At 64.1% G+C, this 20,382-nt stretch overlaps 3 protein-coding genes across 3 annotated transcripts in view; all 3 read right to left on the reverse strand.

Moving 5' to 3' along the window:
• Nucleotides 1-218: 218 nt before the first annotated feature.
• Nucleotides 219-5,424, reverse strand: CHLRE_14g619825v5 (uncharacterized protein). Its single transcript, XM_043070161.1, has 12 exons — nt 5,242-5,424; nt 4,836-5,111; nt 4,555-4,595; nt 4,242-4,277; nt 3,850-4,033; nt 3,389-3,478; nt 2,991-3,155; nt 2,604-2,695; nt 2,231-2,322; nt 1,583-1,693; nt 1,203-1,278; nt 219-803 (listed from the first exon to the last, which is right to left on the reverse strand). Exons 1-12 carry the CDS (start codon nt 5,414-5,416, stop codon nt 573-575), a joined length of 1,569 nt encoding a protein of 522 aa, XP_042916834.1. The 5' UTR covers nt 5,417-5,424; the 3' UTR covers nt 219-572.
• Nucleotides 5,425-5,478: 54 nt separating this feature from the next.
• On the reverse strand, nt 5,479-8,664 carry CHLRE_14g619850v5 (uncharacterized protein). The gene is made up of 4 exons (XM_043070162.1): nt 8,373-8,664; nt 7,348-8,241; nt 6,896-7,100; nt 5,479-6,743 (listed from the first exon to the last, which is right to left on the reverse strand). The coding sequence occupies exons 1-4, from the start codon at nt 8,469-8,471 to the stop codon at nt 6,685-6,687; spliced, it is 1,257 nt and encodes a 418-aa protein (XP_042916835.1). The 5' UTR covers nt 8,472-8,664; the 3' UTR covers nt 5,479-6,684.
• A 54-nt stretch (nt 8,665-8,718) lies between these two features.
• CHLRE_14g619854v5 (uncharacterized protein) overlaps nt 8,719-20,382 on the reverse strand; it is an 11,786-nt gene continuing 122 nt past the window's right edge. Inside the window, exons 1-23 of the mRNA XM_043070163.1 lie at nt 20,072-20,382; nt 19,808-19,911; nt 19,190-19,305; nt 18,773-18,903; nt 18,024-18,136; nt 17,520-17,750; nt 16,348-17,036; nt 15,722-15,767; nt 15,341-15,449; nt 14,389-14,400; nt 13,948-14,018; nt 13,294-13,351; nt 13,010-13,077; nt 12,697-12,732; nt 12,346-12,402; nt 11,994-12,059; nt 11,565-11,669; nt 11,064-11,187; nt 10,562-10,614; nt 10,145-10,198; nt 9,888-9,946; nt 9,409-9,517; nt 8,719-9,210 (exon numbers count right to left, since the gene is read on the reverse strand). The exon at nt 20,072-20,382 is cut by the window's right edge and continues 122 nt beyond it. Of these exons, the coding sequence (XP_042916836.1) occupies nt 8,782-9,210; nt 9,409-9,517; nt 9,888-9,946; nt 10,145-10,198; nt 10,562-10,614; nt 11,064-11,187; nt 11,565-11,669; nt 11,994-12,059; nt 12,346-12,402; nt 12,697-12,732; nt 13,010-13,077; nt 13,294-13,351; nt 13,948-14,018; nt 14,389-14,400; nt 15,341-15,449; nt 15,722-15,767; nt 16,348-17,036; nt 17,520-17,750; nt 18,024-18,136; nt 18,773-18,903; nt 19,190-19,305; nt 19,808-19,911; nt 20,072-20,294 (3,063 nt within the window). The 5' untranslated portion in view covers nt 20,295-20,382 and the 3' untranslated portion in view covers nt 8,719-8,781. The remainder of the gene's footprint in view (nt 9,211-9,408; nt 9,518-9,887; nt 9,947-10,144; nt 10,199-10,561; nt 10,615-11,063; nt 11,188-11,564; nt 11,670-11,993; nt 12,060-12,345; nt 12,403-12,696; nt 12,733-13,009; nt 13,078-13,293; nt 13,352-13,947; nt 14,019-14,388; nt 14,401-15,340; nt 15,450-15,721; nt 15,768-16,347; nt 17,037-17,519; nt 17,751-18,023; nt 18,137-18,772; nt 18,904-19,189; nt 19,306-19,807; nt 19,912-20,071) is intronic.

Below are 20,382 nucleotides of genomic sequence, written 5' to 3' on the forward strand. Positions count from 1 at the left end.
TTTTGCCTTCATCCGTGTCGGCAAGTAGCCCCAGGCACGTCCCTACATCCTCCTGGTTCAGTGGAAGCATGGGCAGAGCGGAGAGGCAAAGCGGCTGTGGTGGCTGATGGAGGCAGCGGAGGCACACCCGGCTAGCCGGCTAGCGCGGTGCCTTTGGCACCCTGGCACCCCACGCTGGGCCCCGGTGGCCTTCGTACAAGTGTGTGTTACCTCCCCCAGTGCAATCTTCATTATGTCCACGACACGGCATTGCCGAGGCGCCCGAAGGCCAGTGTTTGCCCTGCAATCCTTCTGTCTCCGTACATCCCGCAGGATTTCCTCTGATTTCCCTTCCCCTACTTTTACAACCGCGTATGTGACACCACACCGGCTGCCTCTAAACCGCCATTTACCGCCGCACCCAACACATCGCCTGCTGCCAGCAGCCAGCCCCACACACCAAACACTTTCTCACACACGCTCAAAGCCGCTCTCCCATACCCACTGACTGACTGACATACAAACCATACATTCATACACCCATACATTCATACACACCATACACACCATACACACACACTCCCATCCCGCCCTCACACCATGTCGCGCTGAAGCACCGCCCGCAGCAGCAGATCCCGCAGCGCGCCATAGCCCCCGCCCCCACCCCCGCCCCCGCACCCGACTCCACCTCCGTCTCCACCGCCACCGCCACCGCCACCTCTGCCGGCTCCCGCACCTTCTTCCCCACTTCCGCCATGATCACTTCCGCCACCCTCGCCGCCGGTGTCGCCGCCAGCTGCGTGGTAGAGCGCCTCGATGTCGCCCTGTGGAGCGGCAGTGTGTGAGAGTGGGAGTGGAAGTGTGGGAGTGTCGGAGTGTGGGCGTGTCGGAGTGCAAGTGTGGCCTTCAGCGGCATGCAGTCCCTTGCATTAGAGATGACTGAGTGAGTGGAGCCGTACGCAGATGTAGGAGCGGAGCGCGGCAGCTGCAGCAGCCCCTCACCACCACCACCCACACGACCACCGCCAGTCCGCCACCTCGCGTGCCGCCCGCCGCTACGTCGTACCTTGTACCCCGCTAGCTCTCGACAGAAATACAACGGCCGCACCTTGCACGCCGCTGGCTCTAGAATCTAGATAGGAGCACAACCGGGTACGGCCGTACGTACGTTGTGACAACCCCGCCAGCTCTACACAACGGCCGTACCTCACGGCCGGTCGTACCTTGTAGCCCGCCTGCTCCATGGCGTCCAGCTCAGCCACCCAGCCCGGCTCCGCGGCGGACAGCCGCTCCCGCAGACTGCTGGCCAGCAGGGGGGGAGAGAGGAGGGGTGGGAGGGAGGCAGGAAGGGCCGGGGGGGGGGGTCAGTGGGGGTGGGAGGGAGGGAGGGAGCGCAGCGTGTGGTGGTTGACAGGGTCTCAGTTTCATGCTCATCTACTCGCGCACAGAGACTCACGCACACACACGGACACATTCGTTTTGTTGTTCTTTCTTAACACACGGACACAAGCACGCTCTGTCGTGCGTGCTTCCTGTCACACACACACACACACACACACACACACACACACATGCACGCACTCACGGCCCCCTCGCTCCCCACCTCCTGATGAGCGCCGTGTCGCGGGCTGTGAGGCGCTGCAGGTGCGCCTCGCCCACCCCCGCCAGGTGGCGCCCGCGAACACCCAGCCAGCGCAGCCGCGGCAGCGGGTGGCTGCAGGGTGGCGGGGGGTGGGTGGGGCGGTTGGATGGGCGGTTGGATGGGCGGTTGGGAGGTTGGATGGGCGGTTGGGCAGTTGAAGGGCGGTTGGGTCGGTGGAAGAAAGGAGCGGTGGGGCTGGGATGGGGGACGGGCGTGTCGTATCGTGTGTGCGCGCCAAACACACACACACACACACACACACACACACACACACACACACACACACACACACACACACACACACACACATGTTCACATGCATGACGCATGCCCTCCCCTGCGTGCCGCCATCATTACCAGCGTCATCCGTTCATCGCCTGTTCTCGCCATCCCGCCATAAACACCTTAACACCTCATCCACAGCCGGTGCCACCGCCTTTAGCACGCCTCCTGCCCAGTCCTCCTCTCTCCCAACAGGACCTCCCGCTAGCCCCACCGCCCGGCCCCACTGCCCGGCCCAACCGCCCGGCCCCACCGGCCTGTGTACGGCATTGCCGTACTCGCACTCGCACCCCCCAGCCCCCCCAGCCCCGCCGCCTGATGACTCACGCTCGTCCCTCCGGCCCCATGCGGTCGCTGCCGTACTTGTAGGTAGCCAGGATGACCACCCCCGCCGGGTTGAAGTCCACAAGGCCCACGGGCTGTGAGGGCGGGCGGCGGGGTGGAGCGGTGGGGGGTGCAGGTAGGGAATTGGGGAGAGCTGGAGACGAGGGGAGGGGGAAGGGTTCGTGGCGGGGCTCGTGGCAGGCAAGGTCGAGTCAATGGCACGAGCGCACATATGCACCCCACGTGCCATTCACGAGCAGGGCGACTGCGAAACAAACGAACCACATCCCCAGGCTCAAGAGTAGTGAGATATATTGTTCTATCAAGCTTCAATATCATCGCACGAGTCATGCCACACACCCAAGCACGCACGCACCTGCATGCCTGGGAATGTTGCCGCCAGCCGTGCCGCGAAGGCGCGCGTGGCGATGTCCGGGACCCCCTTGGCCGTGACCAGCACACACGGCACTGCACAGCAGGCGGTAAGGAGAGGAAGAGGTCAGGAGGAGCTGTGAGTCCAGGCAAACGGGCCAGAAGCTCCCATCGCAGAGCACTTGTGGGGCATTGGGGGGGCGGATGGAAACAGGGATCAGCGCGGCACGGCGGAAACACGGCCAGCGCCGCTAGGGTCCTCAACACACTCCCACGCCCTCCTTCCCGGCGGGCCGTTCGATCGGATCCGTGAGGCATGTGCATATGATCCCCACTCCCCCGCCCCACCGCCGAACTTCCCCTCCCCCCCCGCACAGGCCGTTTCACTCACGCTGCTCCCACAGCCGGTCCTCCGCCAGGCGTTGGAACACCGCGTCCTTCTCCACGACCACCAGGTACACCCCCGACCCCGAGCCCGAGCCCGAGCCCCCACCGGCTGTAGCAGCGGCGGCTGTAGCAGCCGCGGCGACAGAGGCTGTAGCAGGGCCTGCAGCAGCTGCACACGCACACGCATGCATGGCAGTAGCACGTTCTACGTTACAAACATGACATGTTTCGGCCGCAGCATCAGGAGCCCGGTCGCCGCTGGCTAAACGTAGCGGCAACGTCGCACACATGCAGTGACGCAGCGGCGGCGTAGAATCATGTATACATACCGTACATGCATACATGCAGTGCGGCACCGGTCGTGCCGTACAGCACGCGCCGTGCCGTACGCCTGACACCCACCTCCGCCGCCGCCGCCGTACCCCGCCGTCAGCTGCAGCCCCAGGCGCCCGATGGCGGTTAGGTCGCCGGGCAGGGGACGGCCGGCGGGGCCTGTGGAAAGGGAGGCGGGCGGGGGTGTGGGGGTGGGGGTTGTAAATACCAGCCCAAACTGAAGGTGGCGGGGTGTGTGGGGTGTGGGGGTGTGGCCGTGTGGTGTGTGGGGTGCAGGGTGCTGGGTGGGGGGTGTCGGGTGCAGAGTGTGGGGTGCAGGAGAGAAGAGGGAAGGGGCAGCAGCACGGGCGCCGGCGGCCGGCGGAGAAGGGAGTGGCGTCGTGGTCTAAGCGGGGAGAGTGGGCAAGCAAGGGCACTCATTGCCCACCGCTGTGGACACTCCCAGTGCTCAACCACCGCCATCCACCCAACACCATCTCCAGCCCCCAACTGCCCAACCAACCAAGCTAACCCGCAGCCCGCCCACCCACCGGCGGTTGAGCAGTCCAGCCAGGGCGCCGCCGGCCCCTCCCGCAGCAGCAGGCGGCCCGCCACCGCCCCGCGGCCCGAGGCGCTCAGGCCCAGCCCCGCCCGCGGCACCGCCAGCAGCGCCGCCACGTCGGACACAGCGGCGTTGACGTCCCGCACACTGGCGAACAGCGGAGGCCGCAGCAACTGTGCGTGTGTGAGGTGGATGGGTGTCAGAGATGTGTGTGTATGTATGTGTGTGTGTGTGGGTGCATGGGTGTCAGAGATGTGTGTGCGTGGGTGTGTGTGTATGTGTGTTTGTGATGGAGGGAAGAAAACACGTGTGTTTGAGGGCCCGCACATCTTGCATGCCGCTTACCCTTGCCCAGCCAAGTCACGCAATCGCACTACGCACCGTGTAGTACAGCTCCCGCTGTGTGGCGGTGCGGCCCTGAGGTGGAGGGGGAGGCGGAGGCAGGGGGAGAAGGTGGAGGTGGAGGTGGGGAGAAGGTGGAGGTGGGGAGAAGGTGGAGGTGGCGGTGGCGGCAGTGGGGAGGAGGCAGCATGAGGGGCCGGTGGGGTGGGGCGGGACGGGGTTGTGTTGTGTTGCGTTGCCAAAGCCCTTACCATCAATCCGTAAAAACCGCCAGGCCCGACACCGTGCGCCTCCCGCTGCCATTACTCGCCACCCCGCCCGTCGCCCGATCCGCCCCCTCCCCCACCCCCACCTGGCGCAGGAGGTTGTGTACGGCGTCCAGCACCACCACCACTGCGGCAGCAAGACAGCAAGACAGCAAGACAGCAAGCAGTCGTGATGGGGCAGATGGGGGGCAGGGAGTGCAGTGTAGACACGCACACGCATGTCACTGGCCAGTAGCGGCTTCGCCATAACACACACGCACGAACGCACGCACGCACCCCCCCCCCCCACACACACATATACACAGGCCGTGCACACTACCTCTCTGCCTCTCTCCCCCCTCTCCTTCCTCCATATCCCTCGCCTCACCTCGCGCATACGCCAGCGCCCCCGCGCCCTGGCTCCCCAGCAGTGAGCGCTCGTTGCTGCCGCCGCCCGCCCAGCCGCCCTCCTCCTCCTCCTCCTCGTCTCCGGCATACTCGGGAACGGCCCCGCCAACCCCCACCTGCTGCCCCCGCCCCGGGCCCGGACCCGCGGGTACGGGGGTGGCACGTTCCGGCACGGCCCGGCGCCGGCTGCTGCTGCTGCCGCCGCCTCCCCGTGTTGCAGCCGCTGCAGCTTCGGGCTCCGCTGCCCCGTCCGCTCCTGCGTATAGCACAAAGGGCACGCGTATGCACTACAGTAGCACCAAGCTGTGGCCCAAGTAACTGACGCGACGGGCGTGTAAGTAGTGACAGCAGAAGCGGCTGTTGCTTGAGGCCGTATCGCTACTTGCCTGCACCAGCAGCAGCAGCAGCGACGAAGGTGGTCGCCGCCGAGGCGGAGGAGGCGGTGGAGGGCAGGCGCAGCGGCGGCAGGCGGCCCTCGGCGAGCTCAGTGACCAGCGACTCGGCGAGCGACTCTATGCGCGACACAACAGCGCTGCTGGGCGCAAACGTGAACGCGGCCATTCCGATAAAAAGGTTATTTGTTGCTTTTGGTTTGCTTGAGACTCAAGCACGTAAAGGTTACAGCCACGCAGAGCTTTCGAGCCGATCGCGCCGCCTCGCGCCACCTCTGCCACCACCACCGCCGTCTCGCGCCTGCCGGCATTGACTGACTCCCCTCGCCCACGTACCGGGCCGCAACATACTTCGCACAGGCATACCGTGAAAACACCCCCCTGCCGCGTCCAGGCGTCTCCTTGAGTCCACGTCAGCCTGCAGCGGCACCCCTTCCCCTCTCCCTTCAGCCTCCACCCCCACGGCAAGGACTACGTGGGCCCCGTCCACGTACATGTACACACAGGTGCAACAACCAACACCGACTGCCCACGTGTGCCTTGCAACACGCCCCACAAACAGCCGAGCCCGTACGTACTCCGTCCAATACCAACACCGCACACAGTCCGGATCCCTTTTGTTGCAGATCACTATGAAAGCCTCACAGAAGCCCCTTAACAGGGCGCTATCATTAGCTAAAGCCGCGGCCCGCTTACGGTATACATGCATCTATGCGATGCACGGTTAACTATCGCCGACACGCGGCAGCTCAATTATGACTATTTGGCACAGCTGTGATGTTGAAAACAGCTGGCCCTAACATTTACGCAACCCCGAGAGGACAATTGGGTCTTGTCGCAACCGGCATCACGCCTAGGACAGATGTGTACCGCACTAGCAATGGATCAACATTACGCTGCAACGGTCACACGCCATGCGCGGCAATGATGATTAGATAGGCGCATGGCGGCTGGTCACGCAGCTGCTAAGGGGGGGGGGGTCGTATCACCCCACCATGAAAATGAATGTTCAATCAGTGTGGGAGAATGGGGCAATCCAGCGCTGCTGCATCATCAATATGCCGCTGCGTCAAGTCAACTACAACCGTCACGGAGCTGCGGCCACGCGCTGTATGTCGCCGCGCCGTCGCCGCTGTCTCCCGTCCTCGTGCTGAAGTCCCGGCGACCAAGCCGCCAGCCAGCCACCATCGGCGAGGGTGGGCTGGGGAGAGCGCTCCTCACTGCCCAGCAGCGCTCGGCGGCCTGGCGGCGCCAGTGCTTGGCCGCGGGGCGGTTGCCGCCGCTGGCGCGCCACCGGTGCGCTGTTGCCGCCGCTGCGGCCCAGCTGCTCCTGCCTAGCAGCGCCCGCCTGCCTGGCGGCGCTGTTGCCGCCGCTGTTGCCGCCGCTGTTGCCGCCGCTGTTGCCGCCGCTAGGTCCGCCAATGGGCGGCGGCCCCGCTAGGCCCGGGCCTTGAGGCACAGCACCAGGCCGCGCAGCAGGCCGCGGCAGTCCAGGCCTGTAGGGGCGAGGCAGGGGAGGAGCGGGAGGGGTAAATCAAGTGCTGGCGTTGCGTGACGTTATGTGAGAATGATGCGCGCATATGATCGGAGCGGCATCGGCACGTCGCAAGTCGCGTGCACTCCCGCAAACGCCCCCGTAACCACCCACCTGGGTTGAGGTCATACAGCTCCTCAAGCCCACCCGGCAGCAGCCCGCCACCTCCTCCTCCTCCCCCTCCTCCTCCGGCTCCTGCGCCGTACATCTGCAGCACCTGGTCGCACGACTGGCCGTCCGCGAGCACGTGCGCGCGCGCACAGCCCCCGGGCGGCGGCGGCCACTGCTGCGCCCGGTGCACGCACAGCGCCGCGCCGGGCTGGGGCAGGGAGGAGGGGGTCACGGGGGCAGCAGGGGGTCACGTGGGCAGGAGGGGTACGGGACAGGTTTTCGGGTTGGAGGGGAGGGGAGGGTCAGGAAAGGGTAATGAGGGCCCAAGTCGCTGTGGGTACGGGTTAGGTTCGGTGCACGGCGTACCATGGCGCACCACCACCATGTACAAACGCAGTTCGCCTCGCCTCGCCTCGCCTCGCCCCGTCTACCCCCCGCTCCACCCAGCCGCTCACCTGTGGCCCCGCTGCGCAGTCCAGTCGCGGGTTGATGCGCTGGAGCCACGTCCACCCCGGCCCCGGCCCCGAACCCGCCGCGGCATCGCTACTTCCAGCATCCGCACCCGCACTCCCGCCGCCGCTGGTGGAGGCGGCGGTACTGCCGCCGGCGCCGCTGCTGTACGGGCCGTTAAGGTACAGCCCGCTGCCGTACGGCAGGCCGTACGAATCCGCCAGCGCGGCGCACGTGTCCCCGGCGGCCGCCACGTGCCAGGCGGCGCAGGCGGCAACGGGCGGGTCGGCCGCAACCTCCACGCCAGGCGGCAGTTGGTCGTCGTCGGCTGGAGTCACGAGCTTTGGAGCGCGGGGTCGGAAGGGCGGCCAGGGCGGAAAGGCTGGGCGGCGGGGATGGGGTAGCGCGGGCGGCGGGGGCGCTGCGGGGGTGTCGAGGGCTGAGCTGTCGTCGGGTGGGTACGTGGAGAGTGCCAGCGGCAGCGGGTAGGCGCCGGGGGCGGCTGGGGAAGGGTAGGCCGGCGGCGGGTAGCCTGGGTTGGTGGCGGGAGGCGCGTAGGCAGGGGCCGGGCCGAGGGCTGGCGCCCGGGTGGCGGGGGGCTGCTGCGTGTGTCCTGCAGGCGGGGGGCCCCGCAGCTGCGTCGGTGGCGCTGCGAAGGTTGCAGAGATGGGGCCCGTCGCCGCTGCCGGCGGCCGCGTGCGGCGCCGTGGAGGGGGCGGCCGGTGCCGAGAGCGCTGCTGGGTGGAGCTGGAGCGCGTGGCTATCTGACCGCTGTCGGCTGGCGCCGGCGCCGGCGACGGTGCAGGTGCCGGGCTACAAGGAGCTGCAGAGCCATCTGCGCTCCGGGTGCCACTGGTCCAGCTGCTGGGCCGGCCGTACCGCCGCGACAGCGAGGTTACCTGCGCATAACGTGCGCGTGCATTAGCTATGTGTGCTTGAACCGACAAAGGTGCCAGCAATCGCGTAAAAGCGCAATGCGAAAGGCGCGTTCGTTTGCTGCGCACAGGACAAGCTAAAGACGCCTTCGCACCACGCGTGATGCTTCAACGTGACGAAGATGGATTGCAAGCACCAGAAGCGACGCGAGCAGTGCTCTTCGCCTGGCGGACGCGCGCGAGAAGGTGCCCATTTCTGTGCACTACTGGCGACTGACAGCTCCTCGCCCTTCGACTGGGATGGCGTGCAAATAGTCCAGGACTAGCTCATTTTACTGCTGGATACGCCAGAGACGCAGTCGGGTCGGCCCGAAACTCGCGTGCGTGGCTTTGGTCTTGCGTCGTCGCAGTCTTCAGCAGTGCGATGGTAAAGGTGTTGAGCAAAACTTCAGCAAACAATATGGCAATTAGGATTGAGCACATCGATGAAGACCTTGCCTAAATGTTCTTGGATCCAAGGGCACGGATTGTCCAGACCCCACATCGCCGTTGTTGTTTCCCGAGCTACACCAATTCATATGCGTCATCCTGCCCTCTTCCTCCACTCGCCTCGCCCAGCGGAGCGGCGTCTTCCAGCTCCAAGCCTCCCGCCTCGCTCCCACCGCCTTGGCGCAGCCTCCCCGGCTCCTTCCTCTCACGGTTCTGCCGCGGTTCGCTCCCACCGCCACCAGCATGAACCCCATCTCCAGCTAATCTTCTATCACCGAGAAGCCTCCTGCTAAGGCCAATGCCAGCGCTACTACCACAAAGCACGCTCTCCGAACCACCTTCACCCTCATCCTCCTCCATCCGAGCGCATGGGCCCCCGCCACTAGCAGCCTCCGCCTCCGCCTCCGCCTCCCTCGCACCAGTTTCCAGCAGCCTCCGCCGCCGGCCCCTTCGCCTCCGCCTCCACATGTCGGTGTGAAGGTTGTACGCCCGGCGCTCCAGACCCTGGCAAACAACAACAACACGAGGGCAAGAGGGCCATAAGATGTGACGGATCAACTTAGAACGTCACAGGCGCCTTGCGCACTTGGACCAACGCGTTTACCCAGCACTCCAGCAGCCTTCGCCGAAAGCGCCCCTTCCTAAGCTCATTAGACTCTTCCTATGCAATAACCAAGCTCCAACATTCCCCCATCCGCCCACCTTGAGGGTTAGCTCGTACGCGCGGCCGCCCCGCTCCCAGTCCCACAGGAAAGCCGTGTGCCAACGCACTAGGCCCAGCCGCAGCGCGTCACGCTGCTCCGGCGTGTAGCTGTGTGTGTTAGAGAGCACAAGAATAATAAAAACAACAAGCAAGACTGTGTGTGCGATGCGTGTAGCTGCGTGTGTATGTGTGTGCATGGCTTTGACATTGATAGGAAATAGCTGGCGGGCAGGGAAACACGCAGCACAGAGCGGATGGCGGGTGCGAAAGCGGTGCGGTGCGTGCTGCGGTTGCATGCGTACGCGTGTGTGCGCATGGGGCAGGGCCGCAGGCCGCGCGGCTGGTTGGGGCTGAGGGTATCGCCACGCATCACGACGGTGACACCGCGCGCGAGATCCGTATCGCCACGCACACATCGCAGCGCACACGTGACACCCCCCCCCAAAACACACACGCACGCACGCACGCACGCACCCACCTGCGCAGGATGTCCAGCAGGCGCGGGATGTCGTGGTGGGGCAGCCGCACCGAGAACTCCTGGGGGGGGAGGGGAAGGGGGGGAGGGAGAGGGAGAGGGGGCCGTTTAGATAACCAACCCAACGAAACCCAACCCAGGGGGAGGGGGGGTTATCTGACCGAGTCCAACAGAATAGGGGGAGCGTGACATGATCTTGGCAATCAAAACACGTACATGCACGCACGCACGCACGCACGCATGCACACGGCAGTCCGCACCTCGTAGGGAATGAAGTCCTCAAAGGGCTGATACACCATGTCCTGAACAAGCACCTGCGACACAGGGGTTCGGATGAGGCCCGGGGGGGAGAGGTTGGAGGTTGGGCGGTTGGGCGTTTGAGGTGGGGTTGAGTTGGGAGGAGGAGGAGGAGGTGGGGGGAGGGGCGACACACGCGCTCCAGATGAAAACAAGTGAGCTCTGGCACGAGCGCTGGTGGCCTCGTCCCCGCCCCCAAGCAGACACACGTCTCGGCAGCATGTACGACATGTGACACGGGCGGGCACGTGCATGTCACGCGGCCACAGCGGCGGCCATCACCGCAGATGAGTGGCGAGGTATGCAGGAGGTGTTGCAGGGGGTGCTGCAGGAGGTGTTGCAAAGGTGCGCAGGAGGTGGCGGGTGCGTGTGGCGCTCACCGGGATGCAGCCCCACGACACCGCCTCAGACAGCCGAATGCCCCAGCCGTGACCTGTGTGTGTGTGTGTGTGTGTGTGTGTGTGTGTGTGTGTGTTTGAGGTGTGTGTGTGTGTGTGAGTGTGTGTGTGTGTGTGCGTGTTAAAAAACGAAACGAAAGCCCGCCCAGACGACGCCGGAGTTGTGTGTGTGCGCGTGTGTGTGTGTGTGTGTGTGTGCGTGTGTGTGTGTGTGTGTGTGTGTGTGTCGGAGGGCATGTGAGAGTGTGTGCGTGCGTTTACGGGGCAGGGCTCTAAGGCAGGCATGCAAGGCATTGGCGGCATGGGCAGAATTAGCTGGGCAAAGAGGGGCAAACGCAGGGGCCAGCGCGTGGCCGCACCCGCCCCAAGAAGGCCCCTTCTCTGCCTCAAAATGAAACCACCCCATTCCTCCAATAGAAGATAGCAAGAACCCTGCCCACCCACCCACCCACCCACCCACCCTTCAGCCAACCACGCCACCCACCGTACGGCGCCAGGCAGAAGTGCGCGGCGCGGTAGTGCTTGCCGTAGTTGCCCACCCACCCCTCCACGAACTCCACGTCAGCAGGCCGCCGGTCGCCCAGCGCTGCCAGCATGGCGGCGACAGCCTGTGCGCATGTGCGTAAAAACAAACAGCAAAGCGAAGCCCGACCAGACGGCGTTGGAGTTACTTACGGATACCTCCCAATACCGAGCGTGTTTTTTTTTGGGGGGGGGGGGGGGGCTACATTCAATAACCCTAAAGTTGGGCGTGGGCCGCGCCCTGCCCGCACGAGGTCTGGCTGGCGTCTGGATTACGCACGCTTTGTGAACGGATCTCCTTTGGCGGCTTTGGGACCAACCAGGCCTTCCCTGCCACCACTGAGAATGAAATGCCCGCTCCCCGGCTCAACCCCCCCCCCCCAAACCGGACTTCTATCCCCCTGCCCGACAGACTGGACTAAACTAACCCCCTCCCCGCCCCCTCCCCCCACCCCCCACGCACCTGCCGCGCCCCGCCGCTGTACTCCCGGTCATCAGTCCGCAGCGAGCCCGCGAAGAACAGCAGCGTGGTGCGCTCGGCGTCCGCGCCGCCGGCTGCCGCCAGGCGCTGCAAGGACCGCGTGTGGGCGTGTGTGTGTGTGTGTGTGACTGTGTGTGTGTGTGTGTGTGCGTGTGTGTGTGTGTGTGTCTGTGTGTGTGTGTGTGTGTTCAAGAGCACAAGGCAAACATACCGCAAAGAGTGTTTGTGCGTGTGTTGTCACAAGGGAAAACAGAACGAGTGCCCGCGTTGAAGGCATGCGGACATGAGACAGAAGCAGGTGCGTACGTGGGGCATGTGCGAACACATGCGGCAGAAATATGCTTTTAAGTACGGCATGGTGCCAGGACTATGTGGACGTGTATGGGGTGTGTGTGTGGCCCGGCGACTTGCCTTGTAGTAGTCGGCGGCTGTGCGCGGGAACTGGACGAAGGGCGGCACCACCAGGTCCCGCTTGACCTGCGAGGAGGGGTGCGTGCTCGTGCTTGTGTGTGTGTGTGTGAGTGTGTATACCGTAGCGTGTGTCTTCAGCGTGTGTGTACCGTAGCGTGTGCATAACGTGTGTGACGGCCTGCCAGAGCCTGACATGTGGCGAATCCCATTGCGTCGGAATGATCAACCCCAGCCTTCCCCTCATCGTTTCCTGCATTCTCGTGTCTCTTCTGGGTTTCTTACTGGGAATGGCGCAAACAACGCCACCCCGCGCTCTCCCGCCCCACATCCCGCGCCCTCCCGCCCCACGCGCCTGCACACACGCGTAGTCGGCGTTGTTGGTGATGGAGCTCCGCGGCCTGCGGGCGGCCTGCGGGCACGTGGCGGCGGGCGGGTCGGCGGTCAAAACACTGGACACACCCCGCCCCTCCCCCCCACACAGTCGGTAACGACGACTACTGTGCACCTGTGTACCTGGCTACGACTTCACTTCGTAAATGCATGTAAACCCCCCCCCCCACGGTCGGTAAGGTCTTGGTTCAAAGTTAACCCCCACGGTCGGTAAGGATTGCCGTTTTCCAAGAGAGTCTACCGTCTACCGCTTTATAACGAACCATCAACGTACGCCCCCCCCCCCCCCCACACACACACACTACACACGCACCTGCAGCCCGAAGTGTACCAGCTTGATGGGCCGGTCCTGTGCCACACAGGCACACACACGCACAAACACAGAAGGGATTTCAAGAATGACATAAACACACACACACACACACACACACACACACACAAACATGAAGCCAAGATACTTGGTACTCAGAATGAAGGGAGGGAGGCACCCTTGCAAGCCGCAATGCGATGGACGGGTACGTGGATGTGGGGGGTGTCCCGCACGGTCCCGCGGGACCATGCTTCCTGTTAAGTCGGTCCTGACTCCCAACCCTAAACCACTCTCCCCCTCTCCCTCCCGCTCCCACCTGCAGCCTGCGGGTCAGGTGGCAGGCGCCTCGGTCGTTGTCCATGAAGAAGAAGTGGTCACGACCGCCTGTGTTGTGTTGTGTTGTGTTGTGTGTGTGTGTGTGTGTGTGTGTATGTGTGTGTGTGTATATATGTGTGTGTGTGTGTGTCATTGGTTGGGTTGTTTCAGAGGCACGACGGTAATGTATGTGCACCGGCAGCCCTCAAACACACATGCGCAGTCTCGAGTCCTCTCGTCCCTCATCTCAAAACACTCCGCACAGCCCCCCCCCCTCACACACACCTGTCCTGTTCCAGAAGGGCCAGGTGGCGGCCACGTGGCGCCGCAACACCGCCTCGACCTGCGGGCGTGCCGGGACAGCCGGGTGTGTCAGGACAGCAAACACAGAGGTCGGTAGTGTTTGTGCGCTTCCATACACACGACATGGGGAGGGGCAGGGGCATGGTGGCAAGGCGGTAGCGACACTGGGGGCATGTGCAGCACGCGCCGTGCCCGCCCAGCTCCTGCGCCCGATGCACACCCTCTTGCACCTTTTAATTCCTCCGCCCCCTTTTCCGGCCTAGGCAGAGGAATGGCCCACGGGACCTGTGGCGATCCCGGGCCCTCTTGCTGCTCCGCCCCTCGGCTTCACGCGGCAGCATTGGAGCCCTCCCACCCTCCCATTCAGCACACACACACACACACACACACACACACACACACACACACACACACACACACACACACACACACACATACACACACACACACACACAAAACACACACACAACACACACACACGCACACGCACACAACACACACACACATCCACACGCACGCACGCACACACGCGCACAGGCCGCACAAGGCGTGTCTACAGGGTGCACACCGCCCGTGCACACCACCTCTCCCCCACTCCTCCCATCATCCCCCCCCCTCCCCCCCCCATCCCCGCACCTGCAGGTGGCCTGGCCCCACGTTGGCGCCGTACCAGTAGGCCAGCAGCGGCACATAGAACAGGGTGGCCTCTGCAGGAGAGGGGGGGAGGGAGGAGAGGGGAGGGGTAAAGAGGAGGGAGTAAGGAAGGGAAGGGAGGAATGGGCGAGCGTGTCACGTGAACACACAAGGGCGGGGCGTGGGCCCCATGCGTTGACAGTCGGTTCCAAACCAGTATCAAGGGGCTCGGAGACGCAGAGCAGGGAAGTGATAAGTGCCGTGGCGTGGGTTTATCCCACTCCTAAAATAAACCATGGCCAGCCCAGAACGCATAGAGCGCGGAGGGTGGGGTTGGGGGGGGGGGCTGTGCACATGCGGCACGGCACGGCGTGGTCACGTGACCGGGCGTGTTTGCGGGGCCGCATGCAAGTGGCGGCGAGTGCGGATGCTGCCCTCACTCACCGTACGGGTTCTCTGGGGGCGGCACGTGTCGTGATGAGGGAGGGCGAGGCGGGAACCAGGCGGGCACCAGGCGGGAACGAGGGGTGGGGTTCACATTGTAAAGGGGAGCGAACAGTTTTCAGGAACAGGCGTGTGTGCACATCCACACGCGGGGGCAATGTGAGCAGGTGGCACACACACATACACACACGGCTGCACCAAATCACGAAGCCAGGAAAGCTCATAGACAGAGGCCCAATGTCCCAAGCTCCCCAAGGTACCTATAGCAGCTTGCAAGTTATTTGACATGGTCAGGTTGCGACATGTCGACTTGTGAATTGCGACATACAACAATGCGACATATGCGTACATGCCGCCCAAATGCACCTAAACCCGCCAAACATATTGTGGATGCATTCAATATGCCTCTGGCAAGCGTGGAACGCCGTGGCACACAACAAAACGTGCCACTGTTGCCACGGTGGTGGTGGCGTGGGCCGCGTGGCATAGGGTGCGGCCAGTGGGAGGAGCTGACGGCTTTGCTAACGCAATGCACAGCCGCAAAGCTGGGAGATGGTAGTTGAATGAGCTCTAGGACGCGTAGCTATGCGAATGTGGCACGAGTATTGGTATGTCGCAATGTTGTATGTCGCAATTCACATGTCGACATGTCGCAACCTGACCATGTCAAATAATGTGCACACAGCCATATCGCATGCTTCTAAAACAACCCTTACAACTCAACCAGTGCGCGCCCAACCCGACCTGCACCCGGCAAACCCACCTGTGCGCCATAGAACTCACTGCGTGCCCCCAAAACAACCCTTGCTACTCAACAGATGAGCGCCCATCCTGCACCCGGCAAGCTCACCTGTGCGCCATAGAACTCATAGAACTCATAGAACTGCGTGCCCCCCAAAACAACCCTTACTACAAATGAGCGCTCATCCCATCCTGCACCCGGCGAGCCCACCTGTGCGCACGGTGCTGTCGTTCAGGAAGCGCGTCAGGAACTGCTCGTAGGCGATGTAGATGGGGTCGCGGTAGCTGTCGGCGTCGTTGAACTCGCCGGGGAAGGCCGCCTGCGGTGTGTGTTGGGGGTGGGGGTGCGTGTGTGTGTGTGTGTGTGTGTATGTGTGTGTGCGTGTGTGCGTGTGTGTGTGTGTGTGTGTGTGCGCGTGTGTGCGTGTGTGTGTGTCGTGGGGGATGTGTGTGTGTGGGGGGGGGCGGGCGTTCAACAGGCATCGCTGCACACACGTCCTACGCCGCCAGGGTGCAGCGCACACCTACACACCTGTCACCCACACTCACAGCCACACCCACACCCACATCCACACCTATAATATACACACACCTGCCAGGGCAGCTCATACATGTAGATCCGCAGCTTGTGCATCGAGCTATGCGGGTGGTTGGTTGGTTGATTGGTTGGGGATTACATTCACGATGAGTCAAAGCCGGGGAGGGGCACATGCACGAAGGGTGGAGGTGGAGCCGCTGTTATTACCGTACATGGTGGGTGGGAAGCGCGAGGTGCGGGGATGGCGGTGTGAGCAGGCAGGGCGTCAAGCAGCAGGTACCCAGTCGGTCACCACCCAGCTCCCAGCACCCCTCCTGGCCCCAGCTCCCCACCCGCCCCACACAAGCTCCACTCCAGCTCCTCCGCTGCCCCCGCCGCCAAGGGCACACCGCTTCACCGCCATCATGAGACCTGCTCCTCGGGCTTGGGCACACACACCCACGAACCCCGAGACCCACACCCCACACACCCCACACACCCACGAACCCCCAGACCCAAACACACCCCACACACCCACGGACCCCCAGACCCACACACCCACACACCCACACTCTCACCCAGGATCCCCCCCCCCCCACACACACACAACCACACAGACTCCCCACGCACGCACACACCAGACCCACACTCCCACCCAGACCCCCCCCCCCACACACACAGCCCCCCCCCCCCACTCTCACCGCATGTCGGGCAGCTCCGCCAGCTCCGACGGCTGCGGCTCCACGCCCCCAGCTGCCTCCTCACTTTCCCCTACATCGTAATCGTCCGCACCATAATCCTGCTCCTGCTCGGCAGCGTAATCCTGCTCCTGCTCCGACGCGTAATCCTGCTGCTGCTCTTCGTCGTCGTCCTCCTCCTCTTCCATCTTCTGCCTCTTCCCGCTCCTGTTGCCGCTCCTCTTTCCGCTCCTCTTTCCGCTCGTCTTGCCCGGCCTACTAGCGCCAGCACCAGCGCCAGCACTAGCGCCAGCACCAGCGCCAGCACTAGCGCCAGCACCAGCGCCAGCACTAGCGCCAGCACCAGCGCCAGCACTAGCGCCAGCACCAGCGCCGGCTGCAGGCCTACGCACAGCACCAACACCAGCGGCGGCAGCCCGCGCAGCGGCAGCAGCCCGCGCCGCGGCAGCGCCGGCGGCACGTGCGGGCGCAGGGCCAGCAGCACCAGCAGCAACAGCAGCCCCAGTCGCGCCAGCCCCAGCCGTCACAGCAGGCGCAGCAGCCCGCGCCGCGGCGGCGGCGGCGGCGGCGATAAGGGCGGGCTGGTAGGCGGCCGTGCGGGCGCAGCCCAGCCCCCAGCGCCCGGGGCGGCAGTGGCAGAAGCCGCTGCGGCAGGTGCCGGCGCCGCTGCAGTTGGGCGAAAACCAGCAGGACTGCGGGCAGGGGGGGGGGGGAGCAGGGCGGAAGGGCCAGAGGGATCGGGGGCAGAGGGATCGGGGGCAGAGGGGTCAGGGAGCAGGGGGCAGAGGGGTCAGGAGGTTTCGGGTCAGGCGCGTGCATGGATGGGGAGACACGCACCGGGCGAGACACGTGTCGTACCGCTGTGCCGTACTGCTGTGCCGTACTGCGGACATCTCCATGCAGGACACAGTAGCTGCAGGGACCACATGCACTGTCCAACCCCCCCCCCCCCCCGAGCCCCCTCATAGCCCCCATGGGGGGTTGCACCGGCGCCTACGCCCACGCCTGCCTCCGCGCGTGCCCCCGCGCCTGCGCCTGCCCCTGTGCCTTCCCCCGCATATCCACATGCCCACATCGTCTTCTACTCAGACCTTGCAAAGCCCCCGTGCTGGTTTGCGCCCCCCCTACTACTTTGCGCCTGCCCCGCCCCGCCTACCCGCCTGCCTCCACCTCACCTCGGGGTTGAGCTCCGCGCAGGTGCGGCCCTTGAACCCCAGGCGGCACCAGCACCTGGGGCGCGGCTCCTTGAGCCCCTTCTCCTCCTCCTCCCCATGCGCCTCCCCCAGCGCGTCATCCCACGTCACCGCCCCCGCCTCGCCCTTCCCTTCCTCGCCCTTCCCTCCCTCGGCCTCAGCCTGGTCGTCGTCGTCTTTGCGGGTGTCCTGCAGCCGCTCGAAGCTCCACTCCTGCGTTTGCGCACGCGCGAAAAGTGACAGCTGAACTAACAGCGGAGTAAAGAACAGGTGAACTAACAGCGGAGTAAGGAACAGGTGAACTAGCAGCGGAAAGAACAGCTGAACTAAAAGCGGAAACGTGTCAAAGTTGAGCCCAACGACCGCATGGACCGGCGCAAATGCGGCAGCGCCCCTTTCCCCCTGTTTGATTCTCCCTGGGATTCGGGAAACGGAAACCAGCCACCCACCCAAACCCGCCCGCTGCCTCCCCCCCACAGCCCTCACCCAGGAGTCGGGGTTGGGCACCACACACACTCCCTGCCCCTCGCTGCAGCGGTCCGCGCACTCGTCCAGCGCCGCCGGCCGCAGCAGCGAGCCCTCCCACTTGCCGGGCGCGCCTGCGAGGGAGGCGGGACGAGGCGGGGCAGGCGCGGGCAGAGAGGCTCGTGAGCGGTGTGCGCGAGTTGTGCGGGTCAGTGAGCATGTGTGCCATATGTTCGCGTGCCGGCTTTGCAGCCCATGCCCACGCCCAGTGGTGTCCACTACACGCGCGCAAGAACACCACAATGTAAACACGCACCCCGTCTGTTATCGCCAAATCGGTGTTATTACCAAGCACACACACACCCGCCCGCCCTTGCTCCCCTGTCCCTTTGTCACCAAGTCAACCACACACACACACACACACACACACACACGCACGCACGCACGCACGCACGCAGACACACACACACACACACACACACACACACACGCGGGGATTAGGCGTGCCCGGTAAACGTTGTAGCGCGTCGCCGACGCGGAGCATGGCAGCGCATGCGGGCGCACCTCGGAGACGAGGCTGAATGCCAAACGCCCGGGTAGGGGGTTCCAGGCAACATATGCGGGTGAGTATACGCGAGGTGACAACTGGGGCAACATCGACACACGCGGAGCTCGGTAACCGGCGTCGGTATTTGTTGGTAACTGCGCGCGCGTGTATGGCGGAATTTTGTTCCGTTTGATTCTTTGTTTAACACACACGCCTCACGCACCCGCCAGCTCCGGCGCCTTGAGGCTGTTCCTGTACCGGTGCCCGCCCTCCACCTCGGGGATGTGGCGGAACCAGGTGGTGGCGGACAGGTCAGCGGGGTAGACCGAGTCGTTGGCGGGGTGGCCGCTGTCGCTGTTTGTGTGTGTGGGAGGAGGGGAGGGGGAGAAATGGAGGTTGTTTGCATCGTTCCCAGGGGTGCGCGTGTGTGAGAGAACACGAGTGAAGGAGCACGCCGGACGGTGCGTGTGGCAAAGAGGTCCCCTCCATTGTGCCCTACACACAATCACACAAACTACAAGTACACATGCTCCCCCCATGCACGTCCCCCGTCTTACTTCCCCAACACACGCACGCACACACAAACAAGCACACATATACACACGCACACGCACACGCACGAGCCCACACTCTCACTCGCCTGTTGTACAGGTAGCAGTGTGCGCGGTACAGCCCGCGGCCGGCGCCGTGTGTGCACACGTCCTCCAGGTCCGACCCGGTCCAGGGGCTGCGGGCCGGGCAGTACAGCCGGTAGCACTGACGGTGAGGGGAGGGAGGGAGGCGGGGTTGGATGGAGGGGGGGTGTTGTGAATAGCAGCCCAAACCGCAAGTCCACTGATACCGGCGTTTAGCTGAGCAAGAGGCAAATGCTGCCACATCCAAACCAAACCACGTTCAACTAGCGCAGCACAGGCAGAGGCGTTAGGGGGGAAGGGGGGGGGGGGTTGCGTGCCCAAGCCCAACGACAAACGGGAGGGGAAGCGGGGGAAGAGGGGTGGAACAGGGGAGGAAGAGGGGTGGAAGAGTGTGGGAGTATGTACGGTATGTGTGCCGTGGAAGTGTTTGGTGTGGGCTGCCGACGAGGAGGCAAACATGCCTTGGCCCTCACAGCCCTCCCATACCCAGTCCTGCAGTTCCATCACGTGGAGAATGCAGTGGGGCAGCGATGAGACCCAAGCCCCCCGCACCGCACAACCCCAGCCGCAACCCATCACCCACCCCCACACAACCCCTGCACCCCACACCCCACACGCCACACCTCTCGGTAGCACTCGCAGTTCTTGGGCACAGTACTGCCGCAGAAGCCCGGGTCCCGAGACGTGGACTTGCAGGCAGCCATGCGGTCGTGCTCGCAGGCGGGGCCTTGACGGGGGCGTGGTGGGGCATTGGAATCGCGCGGGAGGAGCGAAGTGAGAGAAAACGGTGACGACGCGGTGACTGGCGGGATGTCGAGTACACTTCGTGTGGGGCGCGCGGCGTGAGACCTATTGTCTTCGAAGCGCGGTCAAGCGCAGCTTCTCACCGTCCCATCCCCAAGGACACTGGCAGACGCCGCGCTCCGCGTCGCAGTTGCCGCGTTTCTCGCAGCCGGCCGGGCATGGCAGCAGTCGCTGCACCACGGCGGGTGTGGCTGACGTGTCTACCGTCTCCAGGACATACGCAATAAAGGCTACATGTGCGATGATTGCAACTAGTAATGAAGAAGAGCAGAAAGTCGTCGAGGCTCGAGTGTGCCAGCCTCGCATAAAAACTATGGATTGCGACCAGTTGGCGCCGAAAAGACTGCTAGCATTTTCAAGTGGCTTTCATAGACACCAATTATGCTTGGCTTCA

The sequence above is a fragment of the Chlamydomonas reinhardtii genome, chromosome 14 (genome assembly GCF_000002595.2).
Source record: "Chlamydomonas reinhardtii strain CC-503 cw92 mt+ chromosome 14, whole genome shotgun sequence".
NCBI classification, from domain to species: Eukaryota; Viridiplantae; Chlorophyta; class Chlorophyceae; order Chlamydomonadales; family Chlamydomonadaceae; genus Chlamydomonas; species Chlamydomonas reinhardtii.

Excerpts from the sequence above, each read along its gene's own strand:
- CHLRE_14g619825v5 (XM_043070161.1), bottom strand. The coding sequence starts at position 5,416 with ATGGCCGCGTTCACGTTTGCGCCCAGCAGCGCTGTTGTGTCGCGCATA. Across the intron at positions 3,156-3,388 it reads GTACGGCGGCGGCGGCGGAG|CTGCTGCAGGCCCTGCTACA; the intron begins GTGGGTGTCAGG and ends GTGCGTGTGCAG. Across the intron at positions 1,279-1,582 it reads GACACGGCGCTCATCAGGAG|TCTGCGGGAGCGGCTGTCCG; the intron begins GTGGGGAGCGAG and ends GCTGGCCAGCAG.
- CHLRE_14g619850v5 (XM_043070162.1), bottom strand. The coding sequence starts at position 8,471 with ATGGGCACCTTCTCGCGCGCGTCCGCCAGGCGAAGAGCACTGCTCGCG. Across the intron at positions 7,101-7,347 it reads ACTGCGCAGCGGGGCCACAG|CCCGGCGCGGCGCTGTGCGT; the intron begins GTGAGCGGCTGG and ends TCCCTGCCCCAG. Across the intron at positions 6,744-6,895 it reads GCTGTATGACCTCAACCCAG|GCCTGGACTGCCGCGGCCTG; the intron begins GTGGGTGGTTAC and ends TCGCCCCTACAG.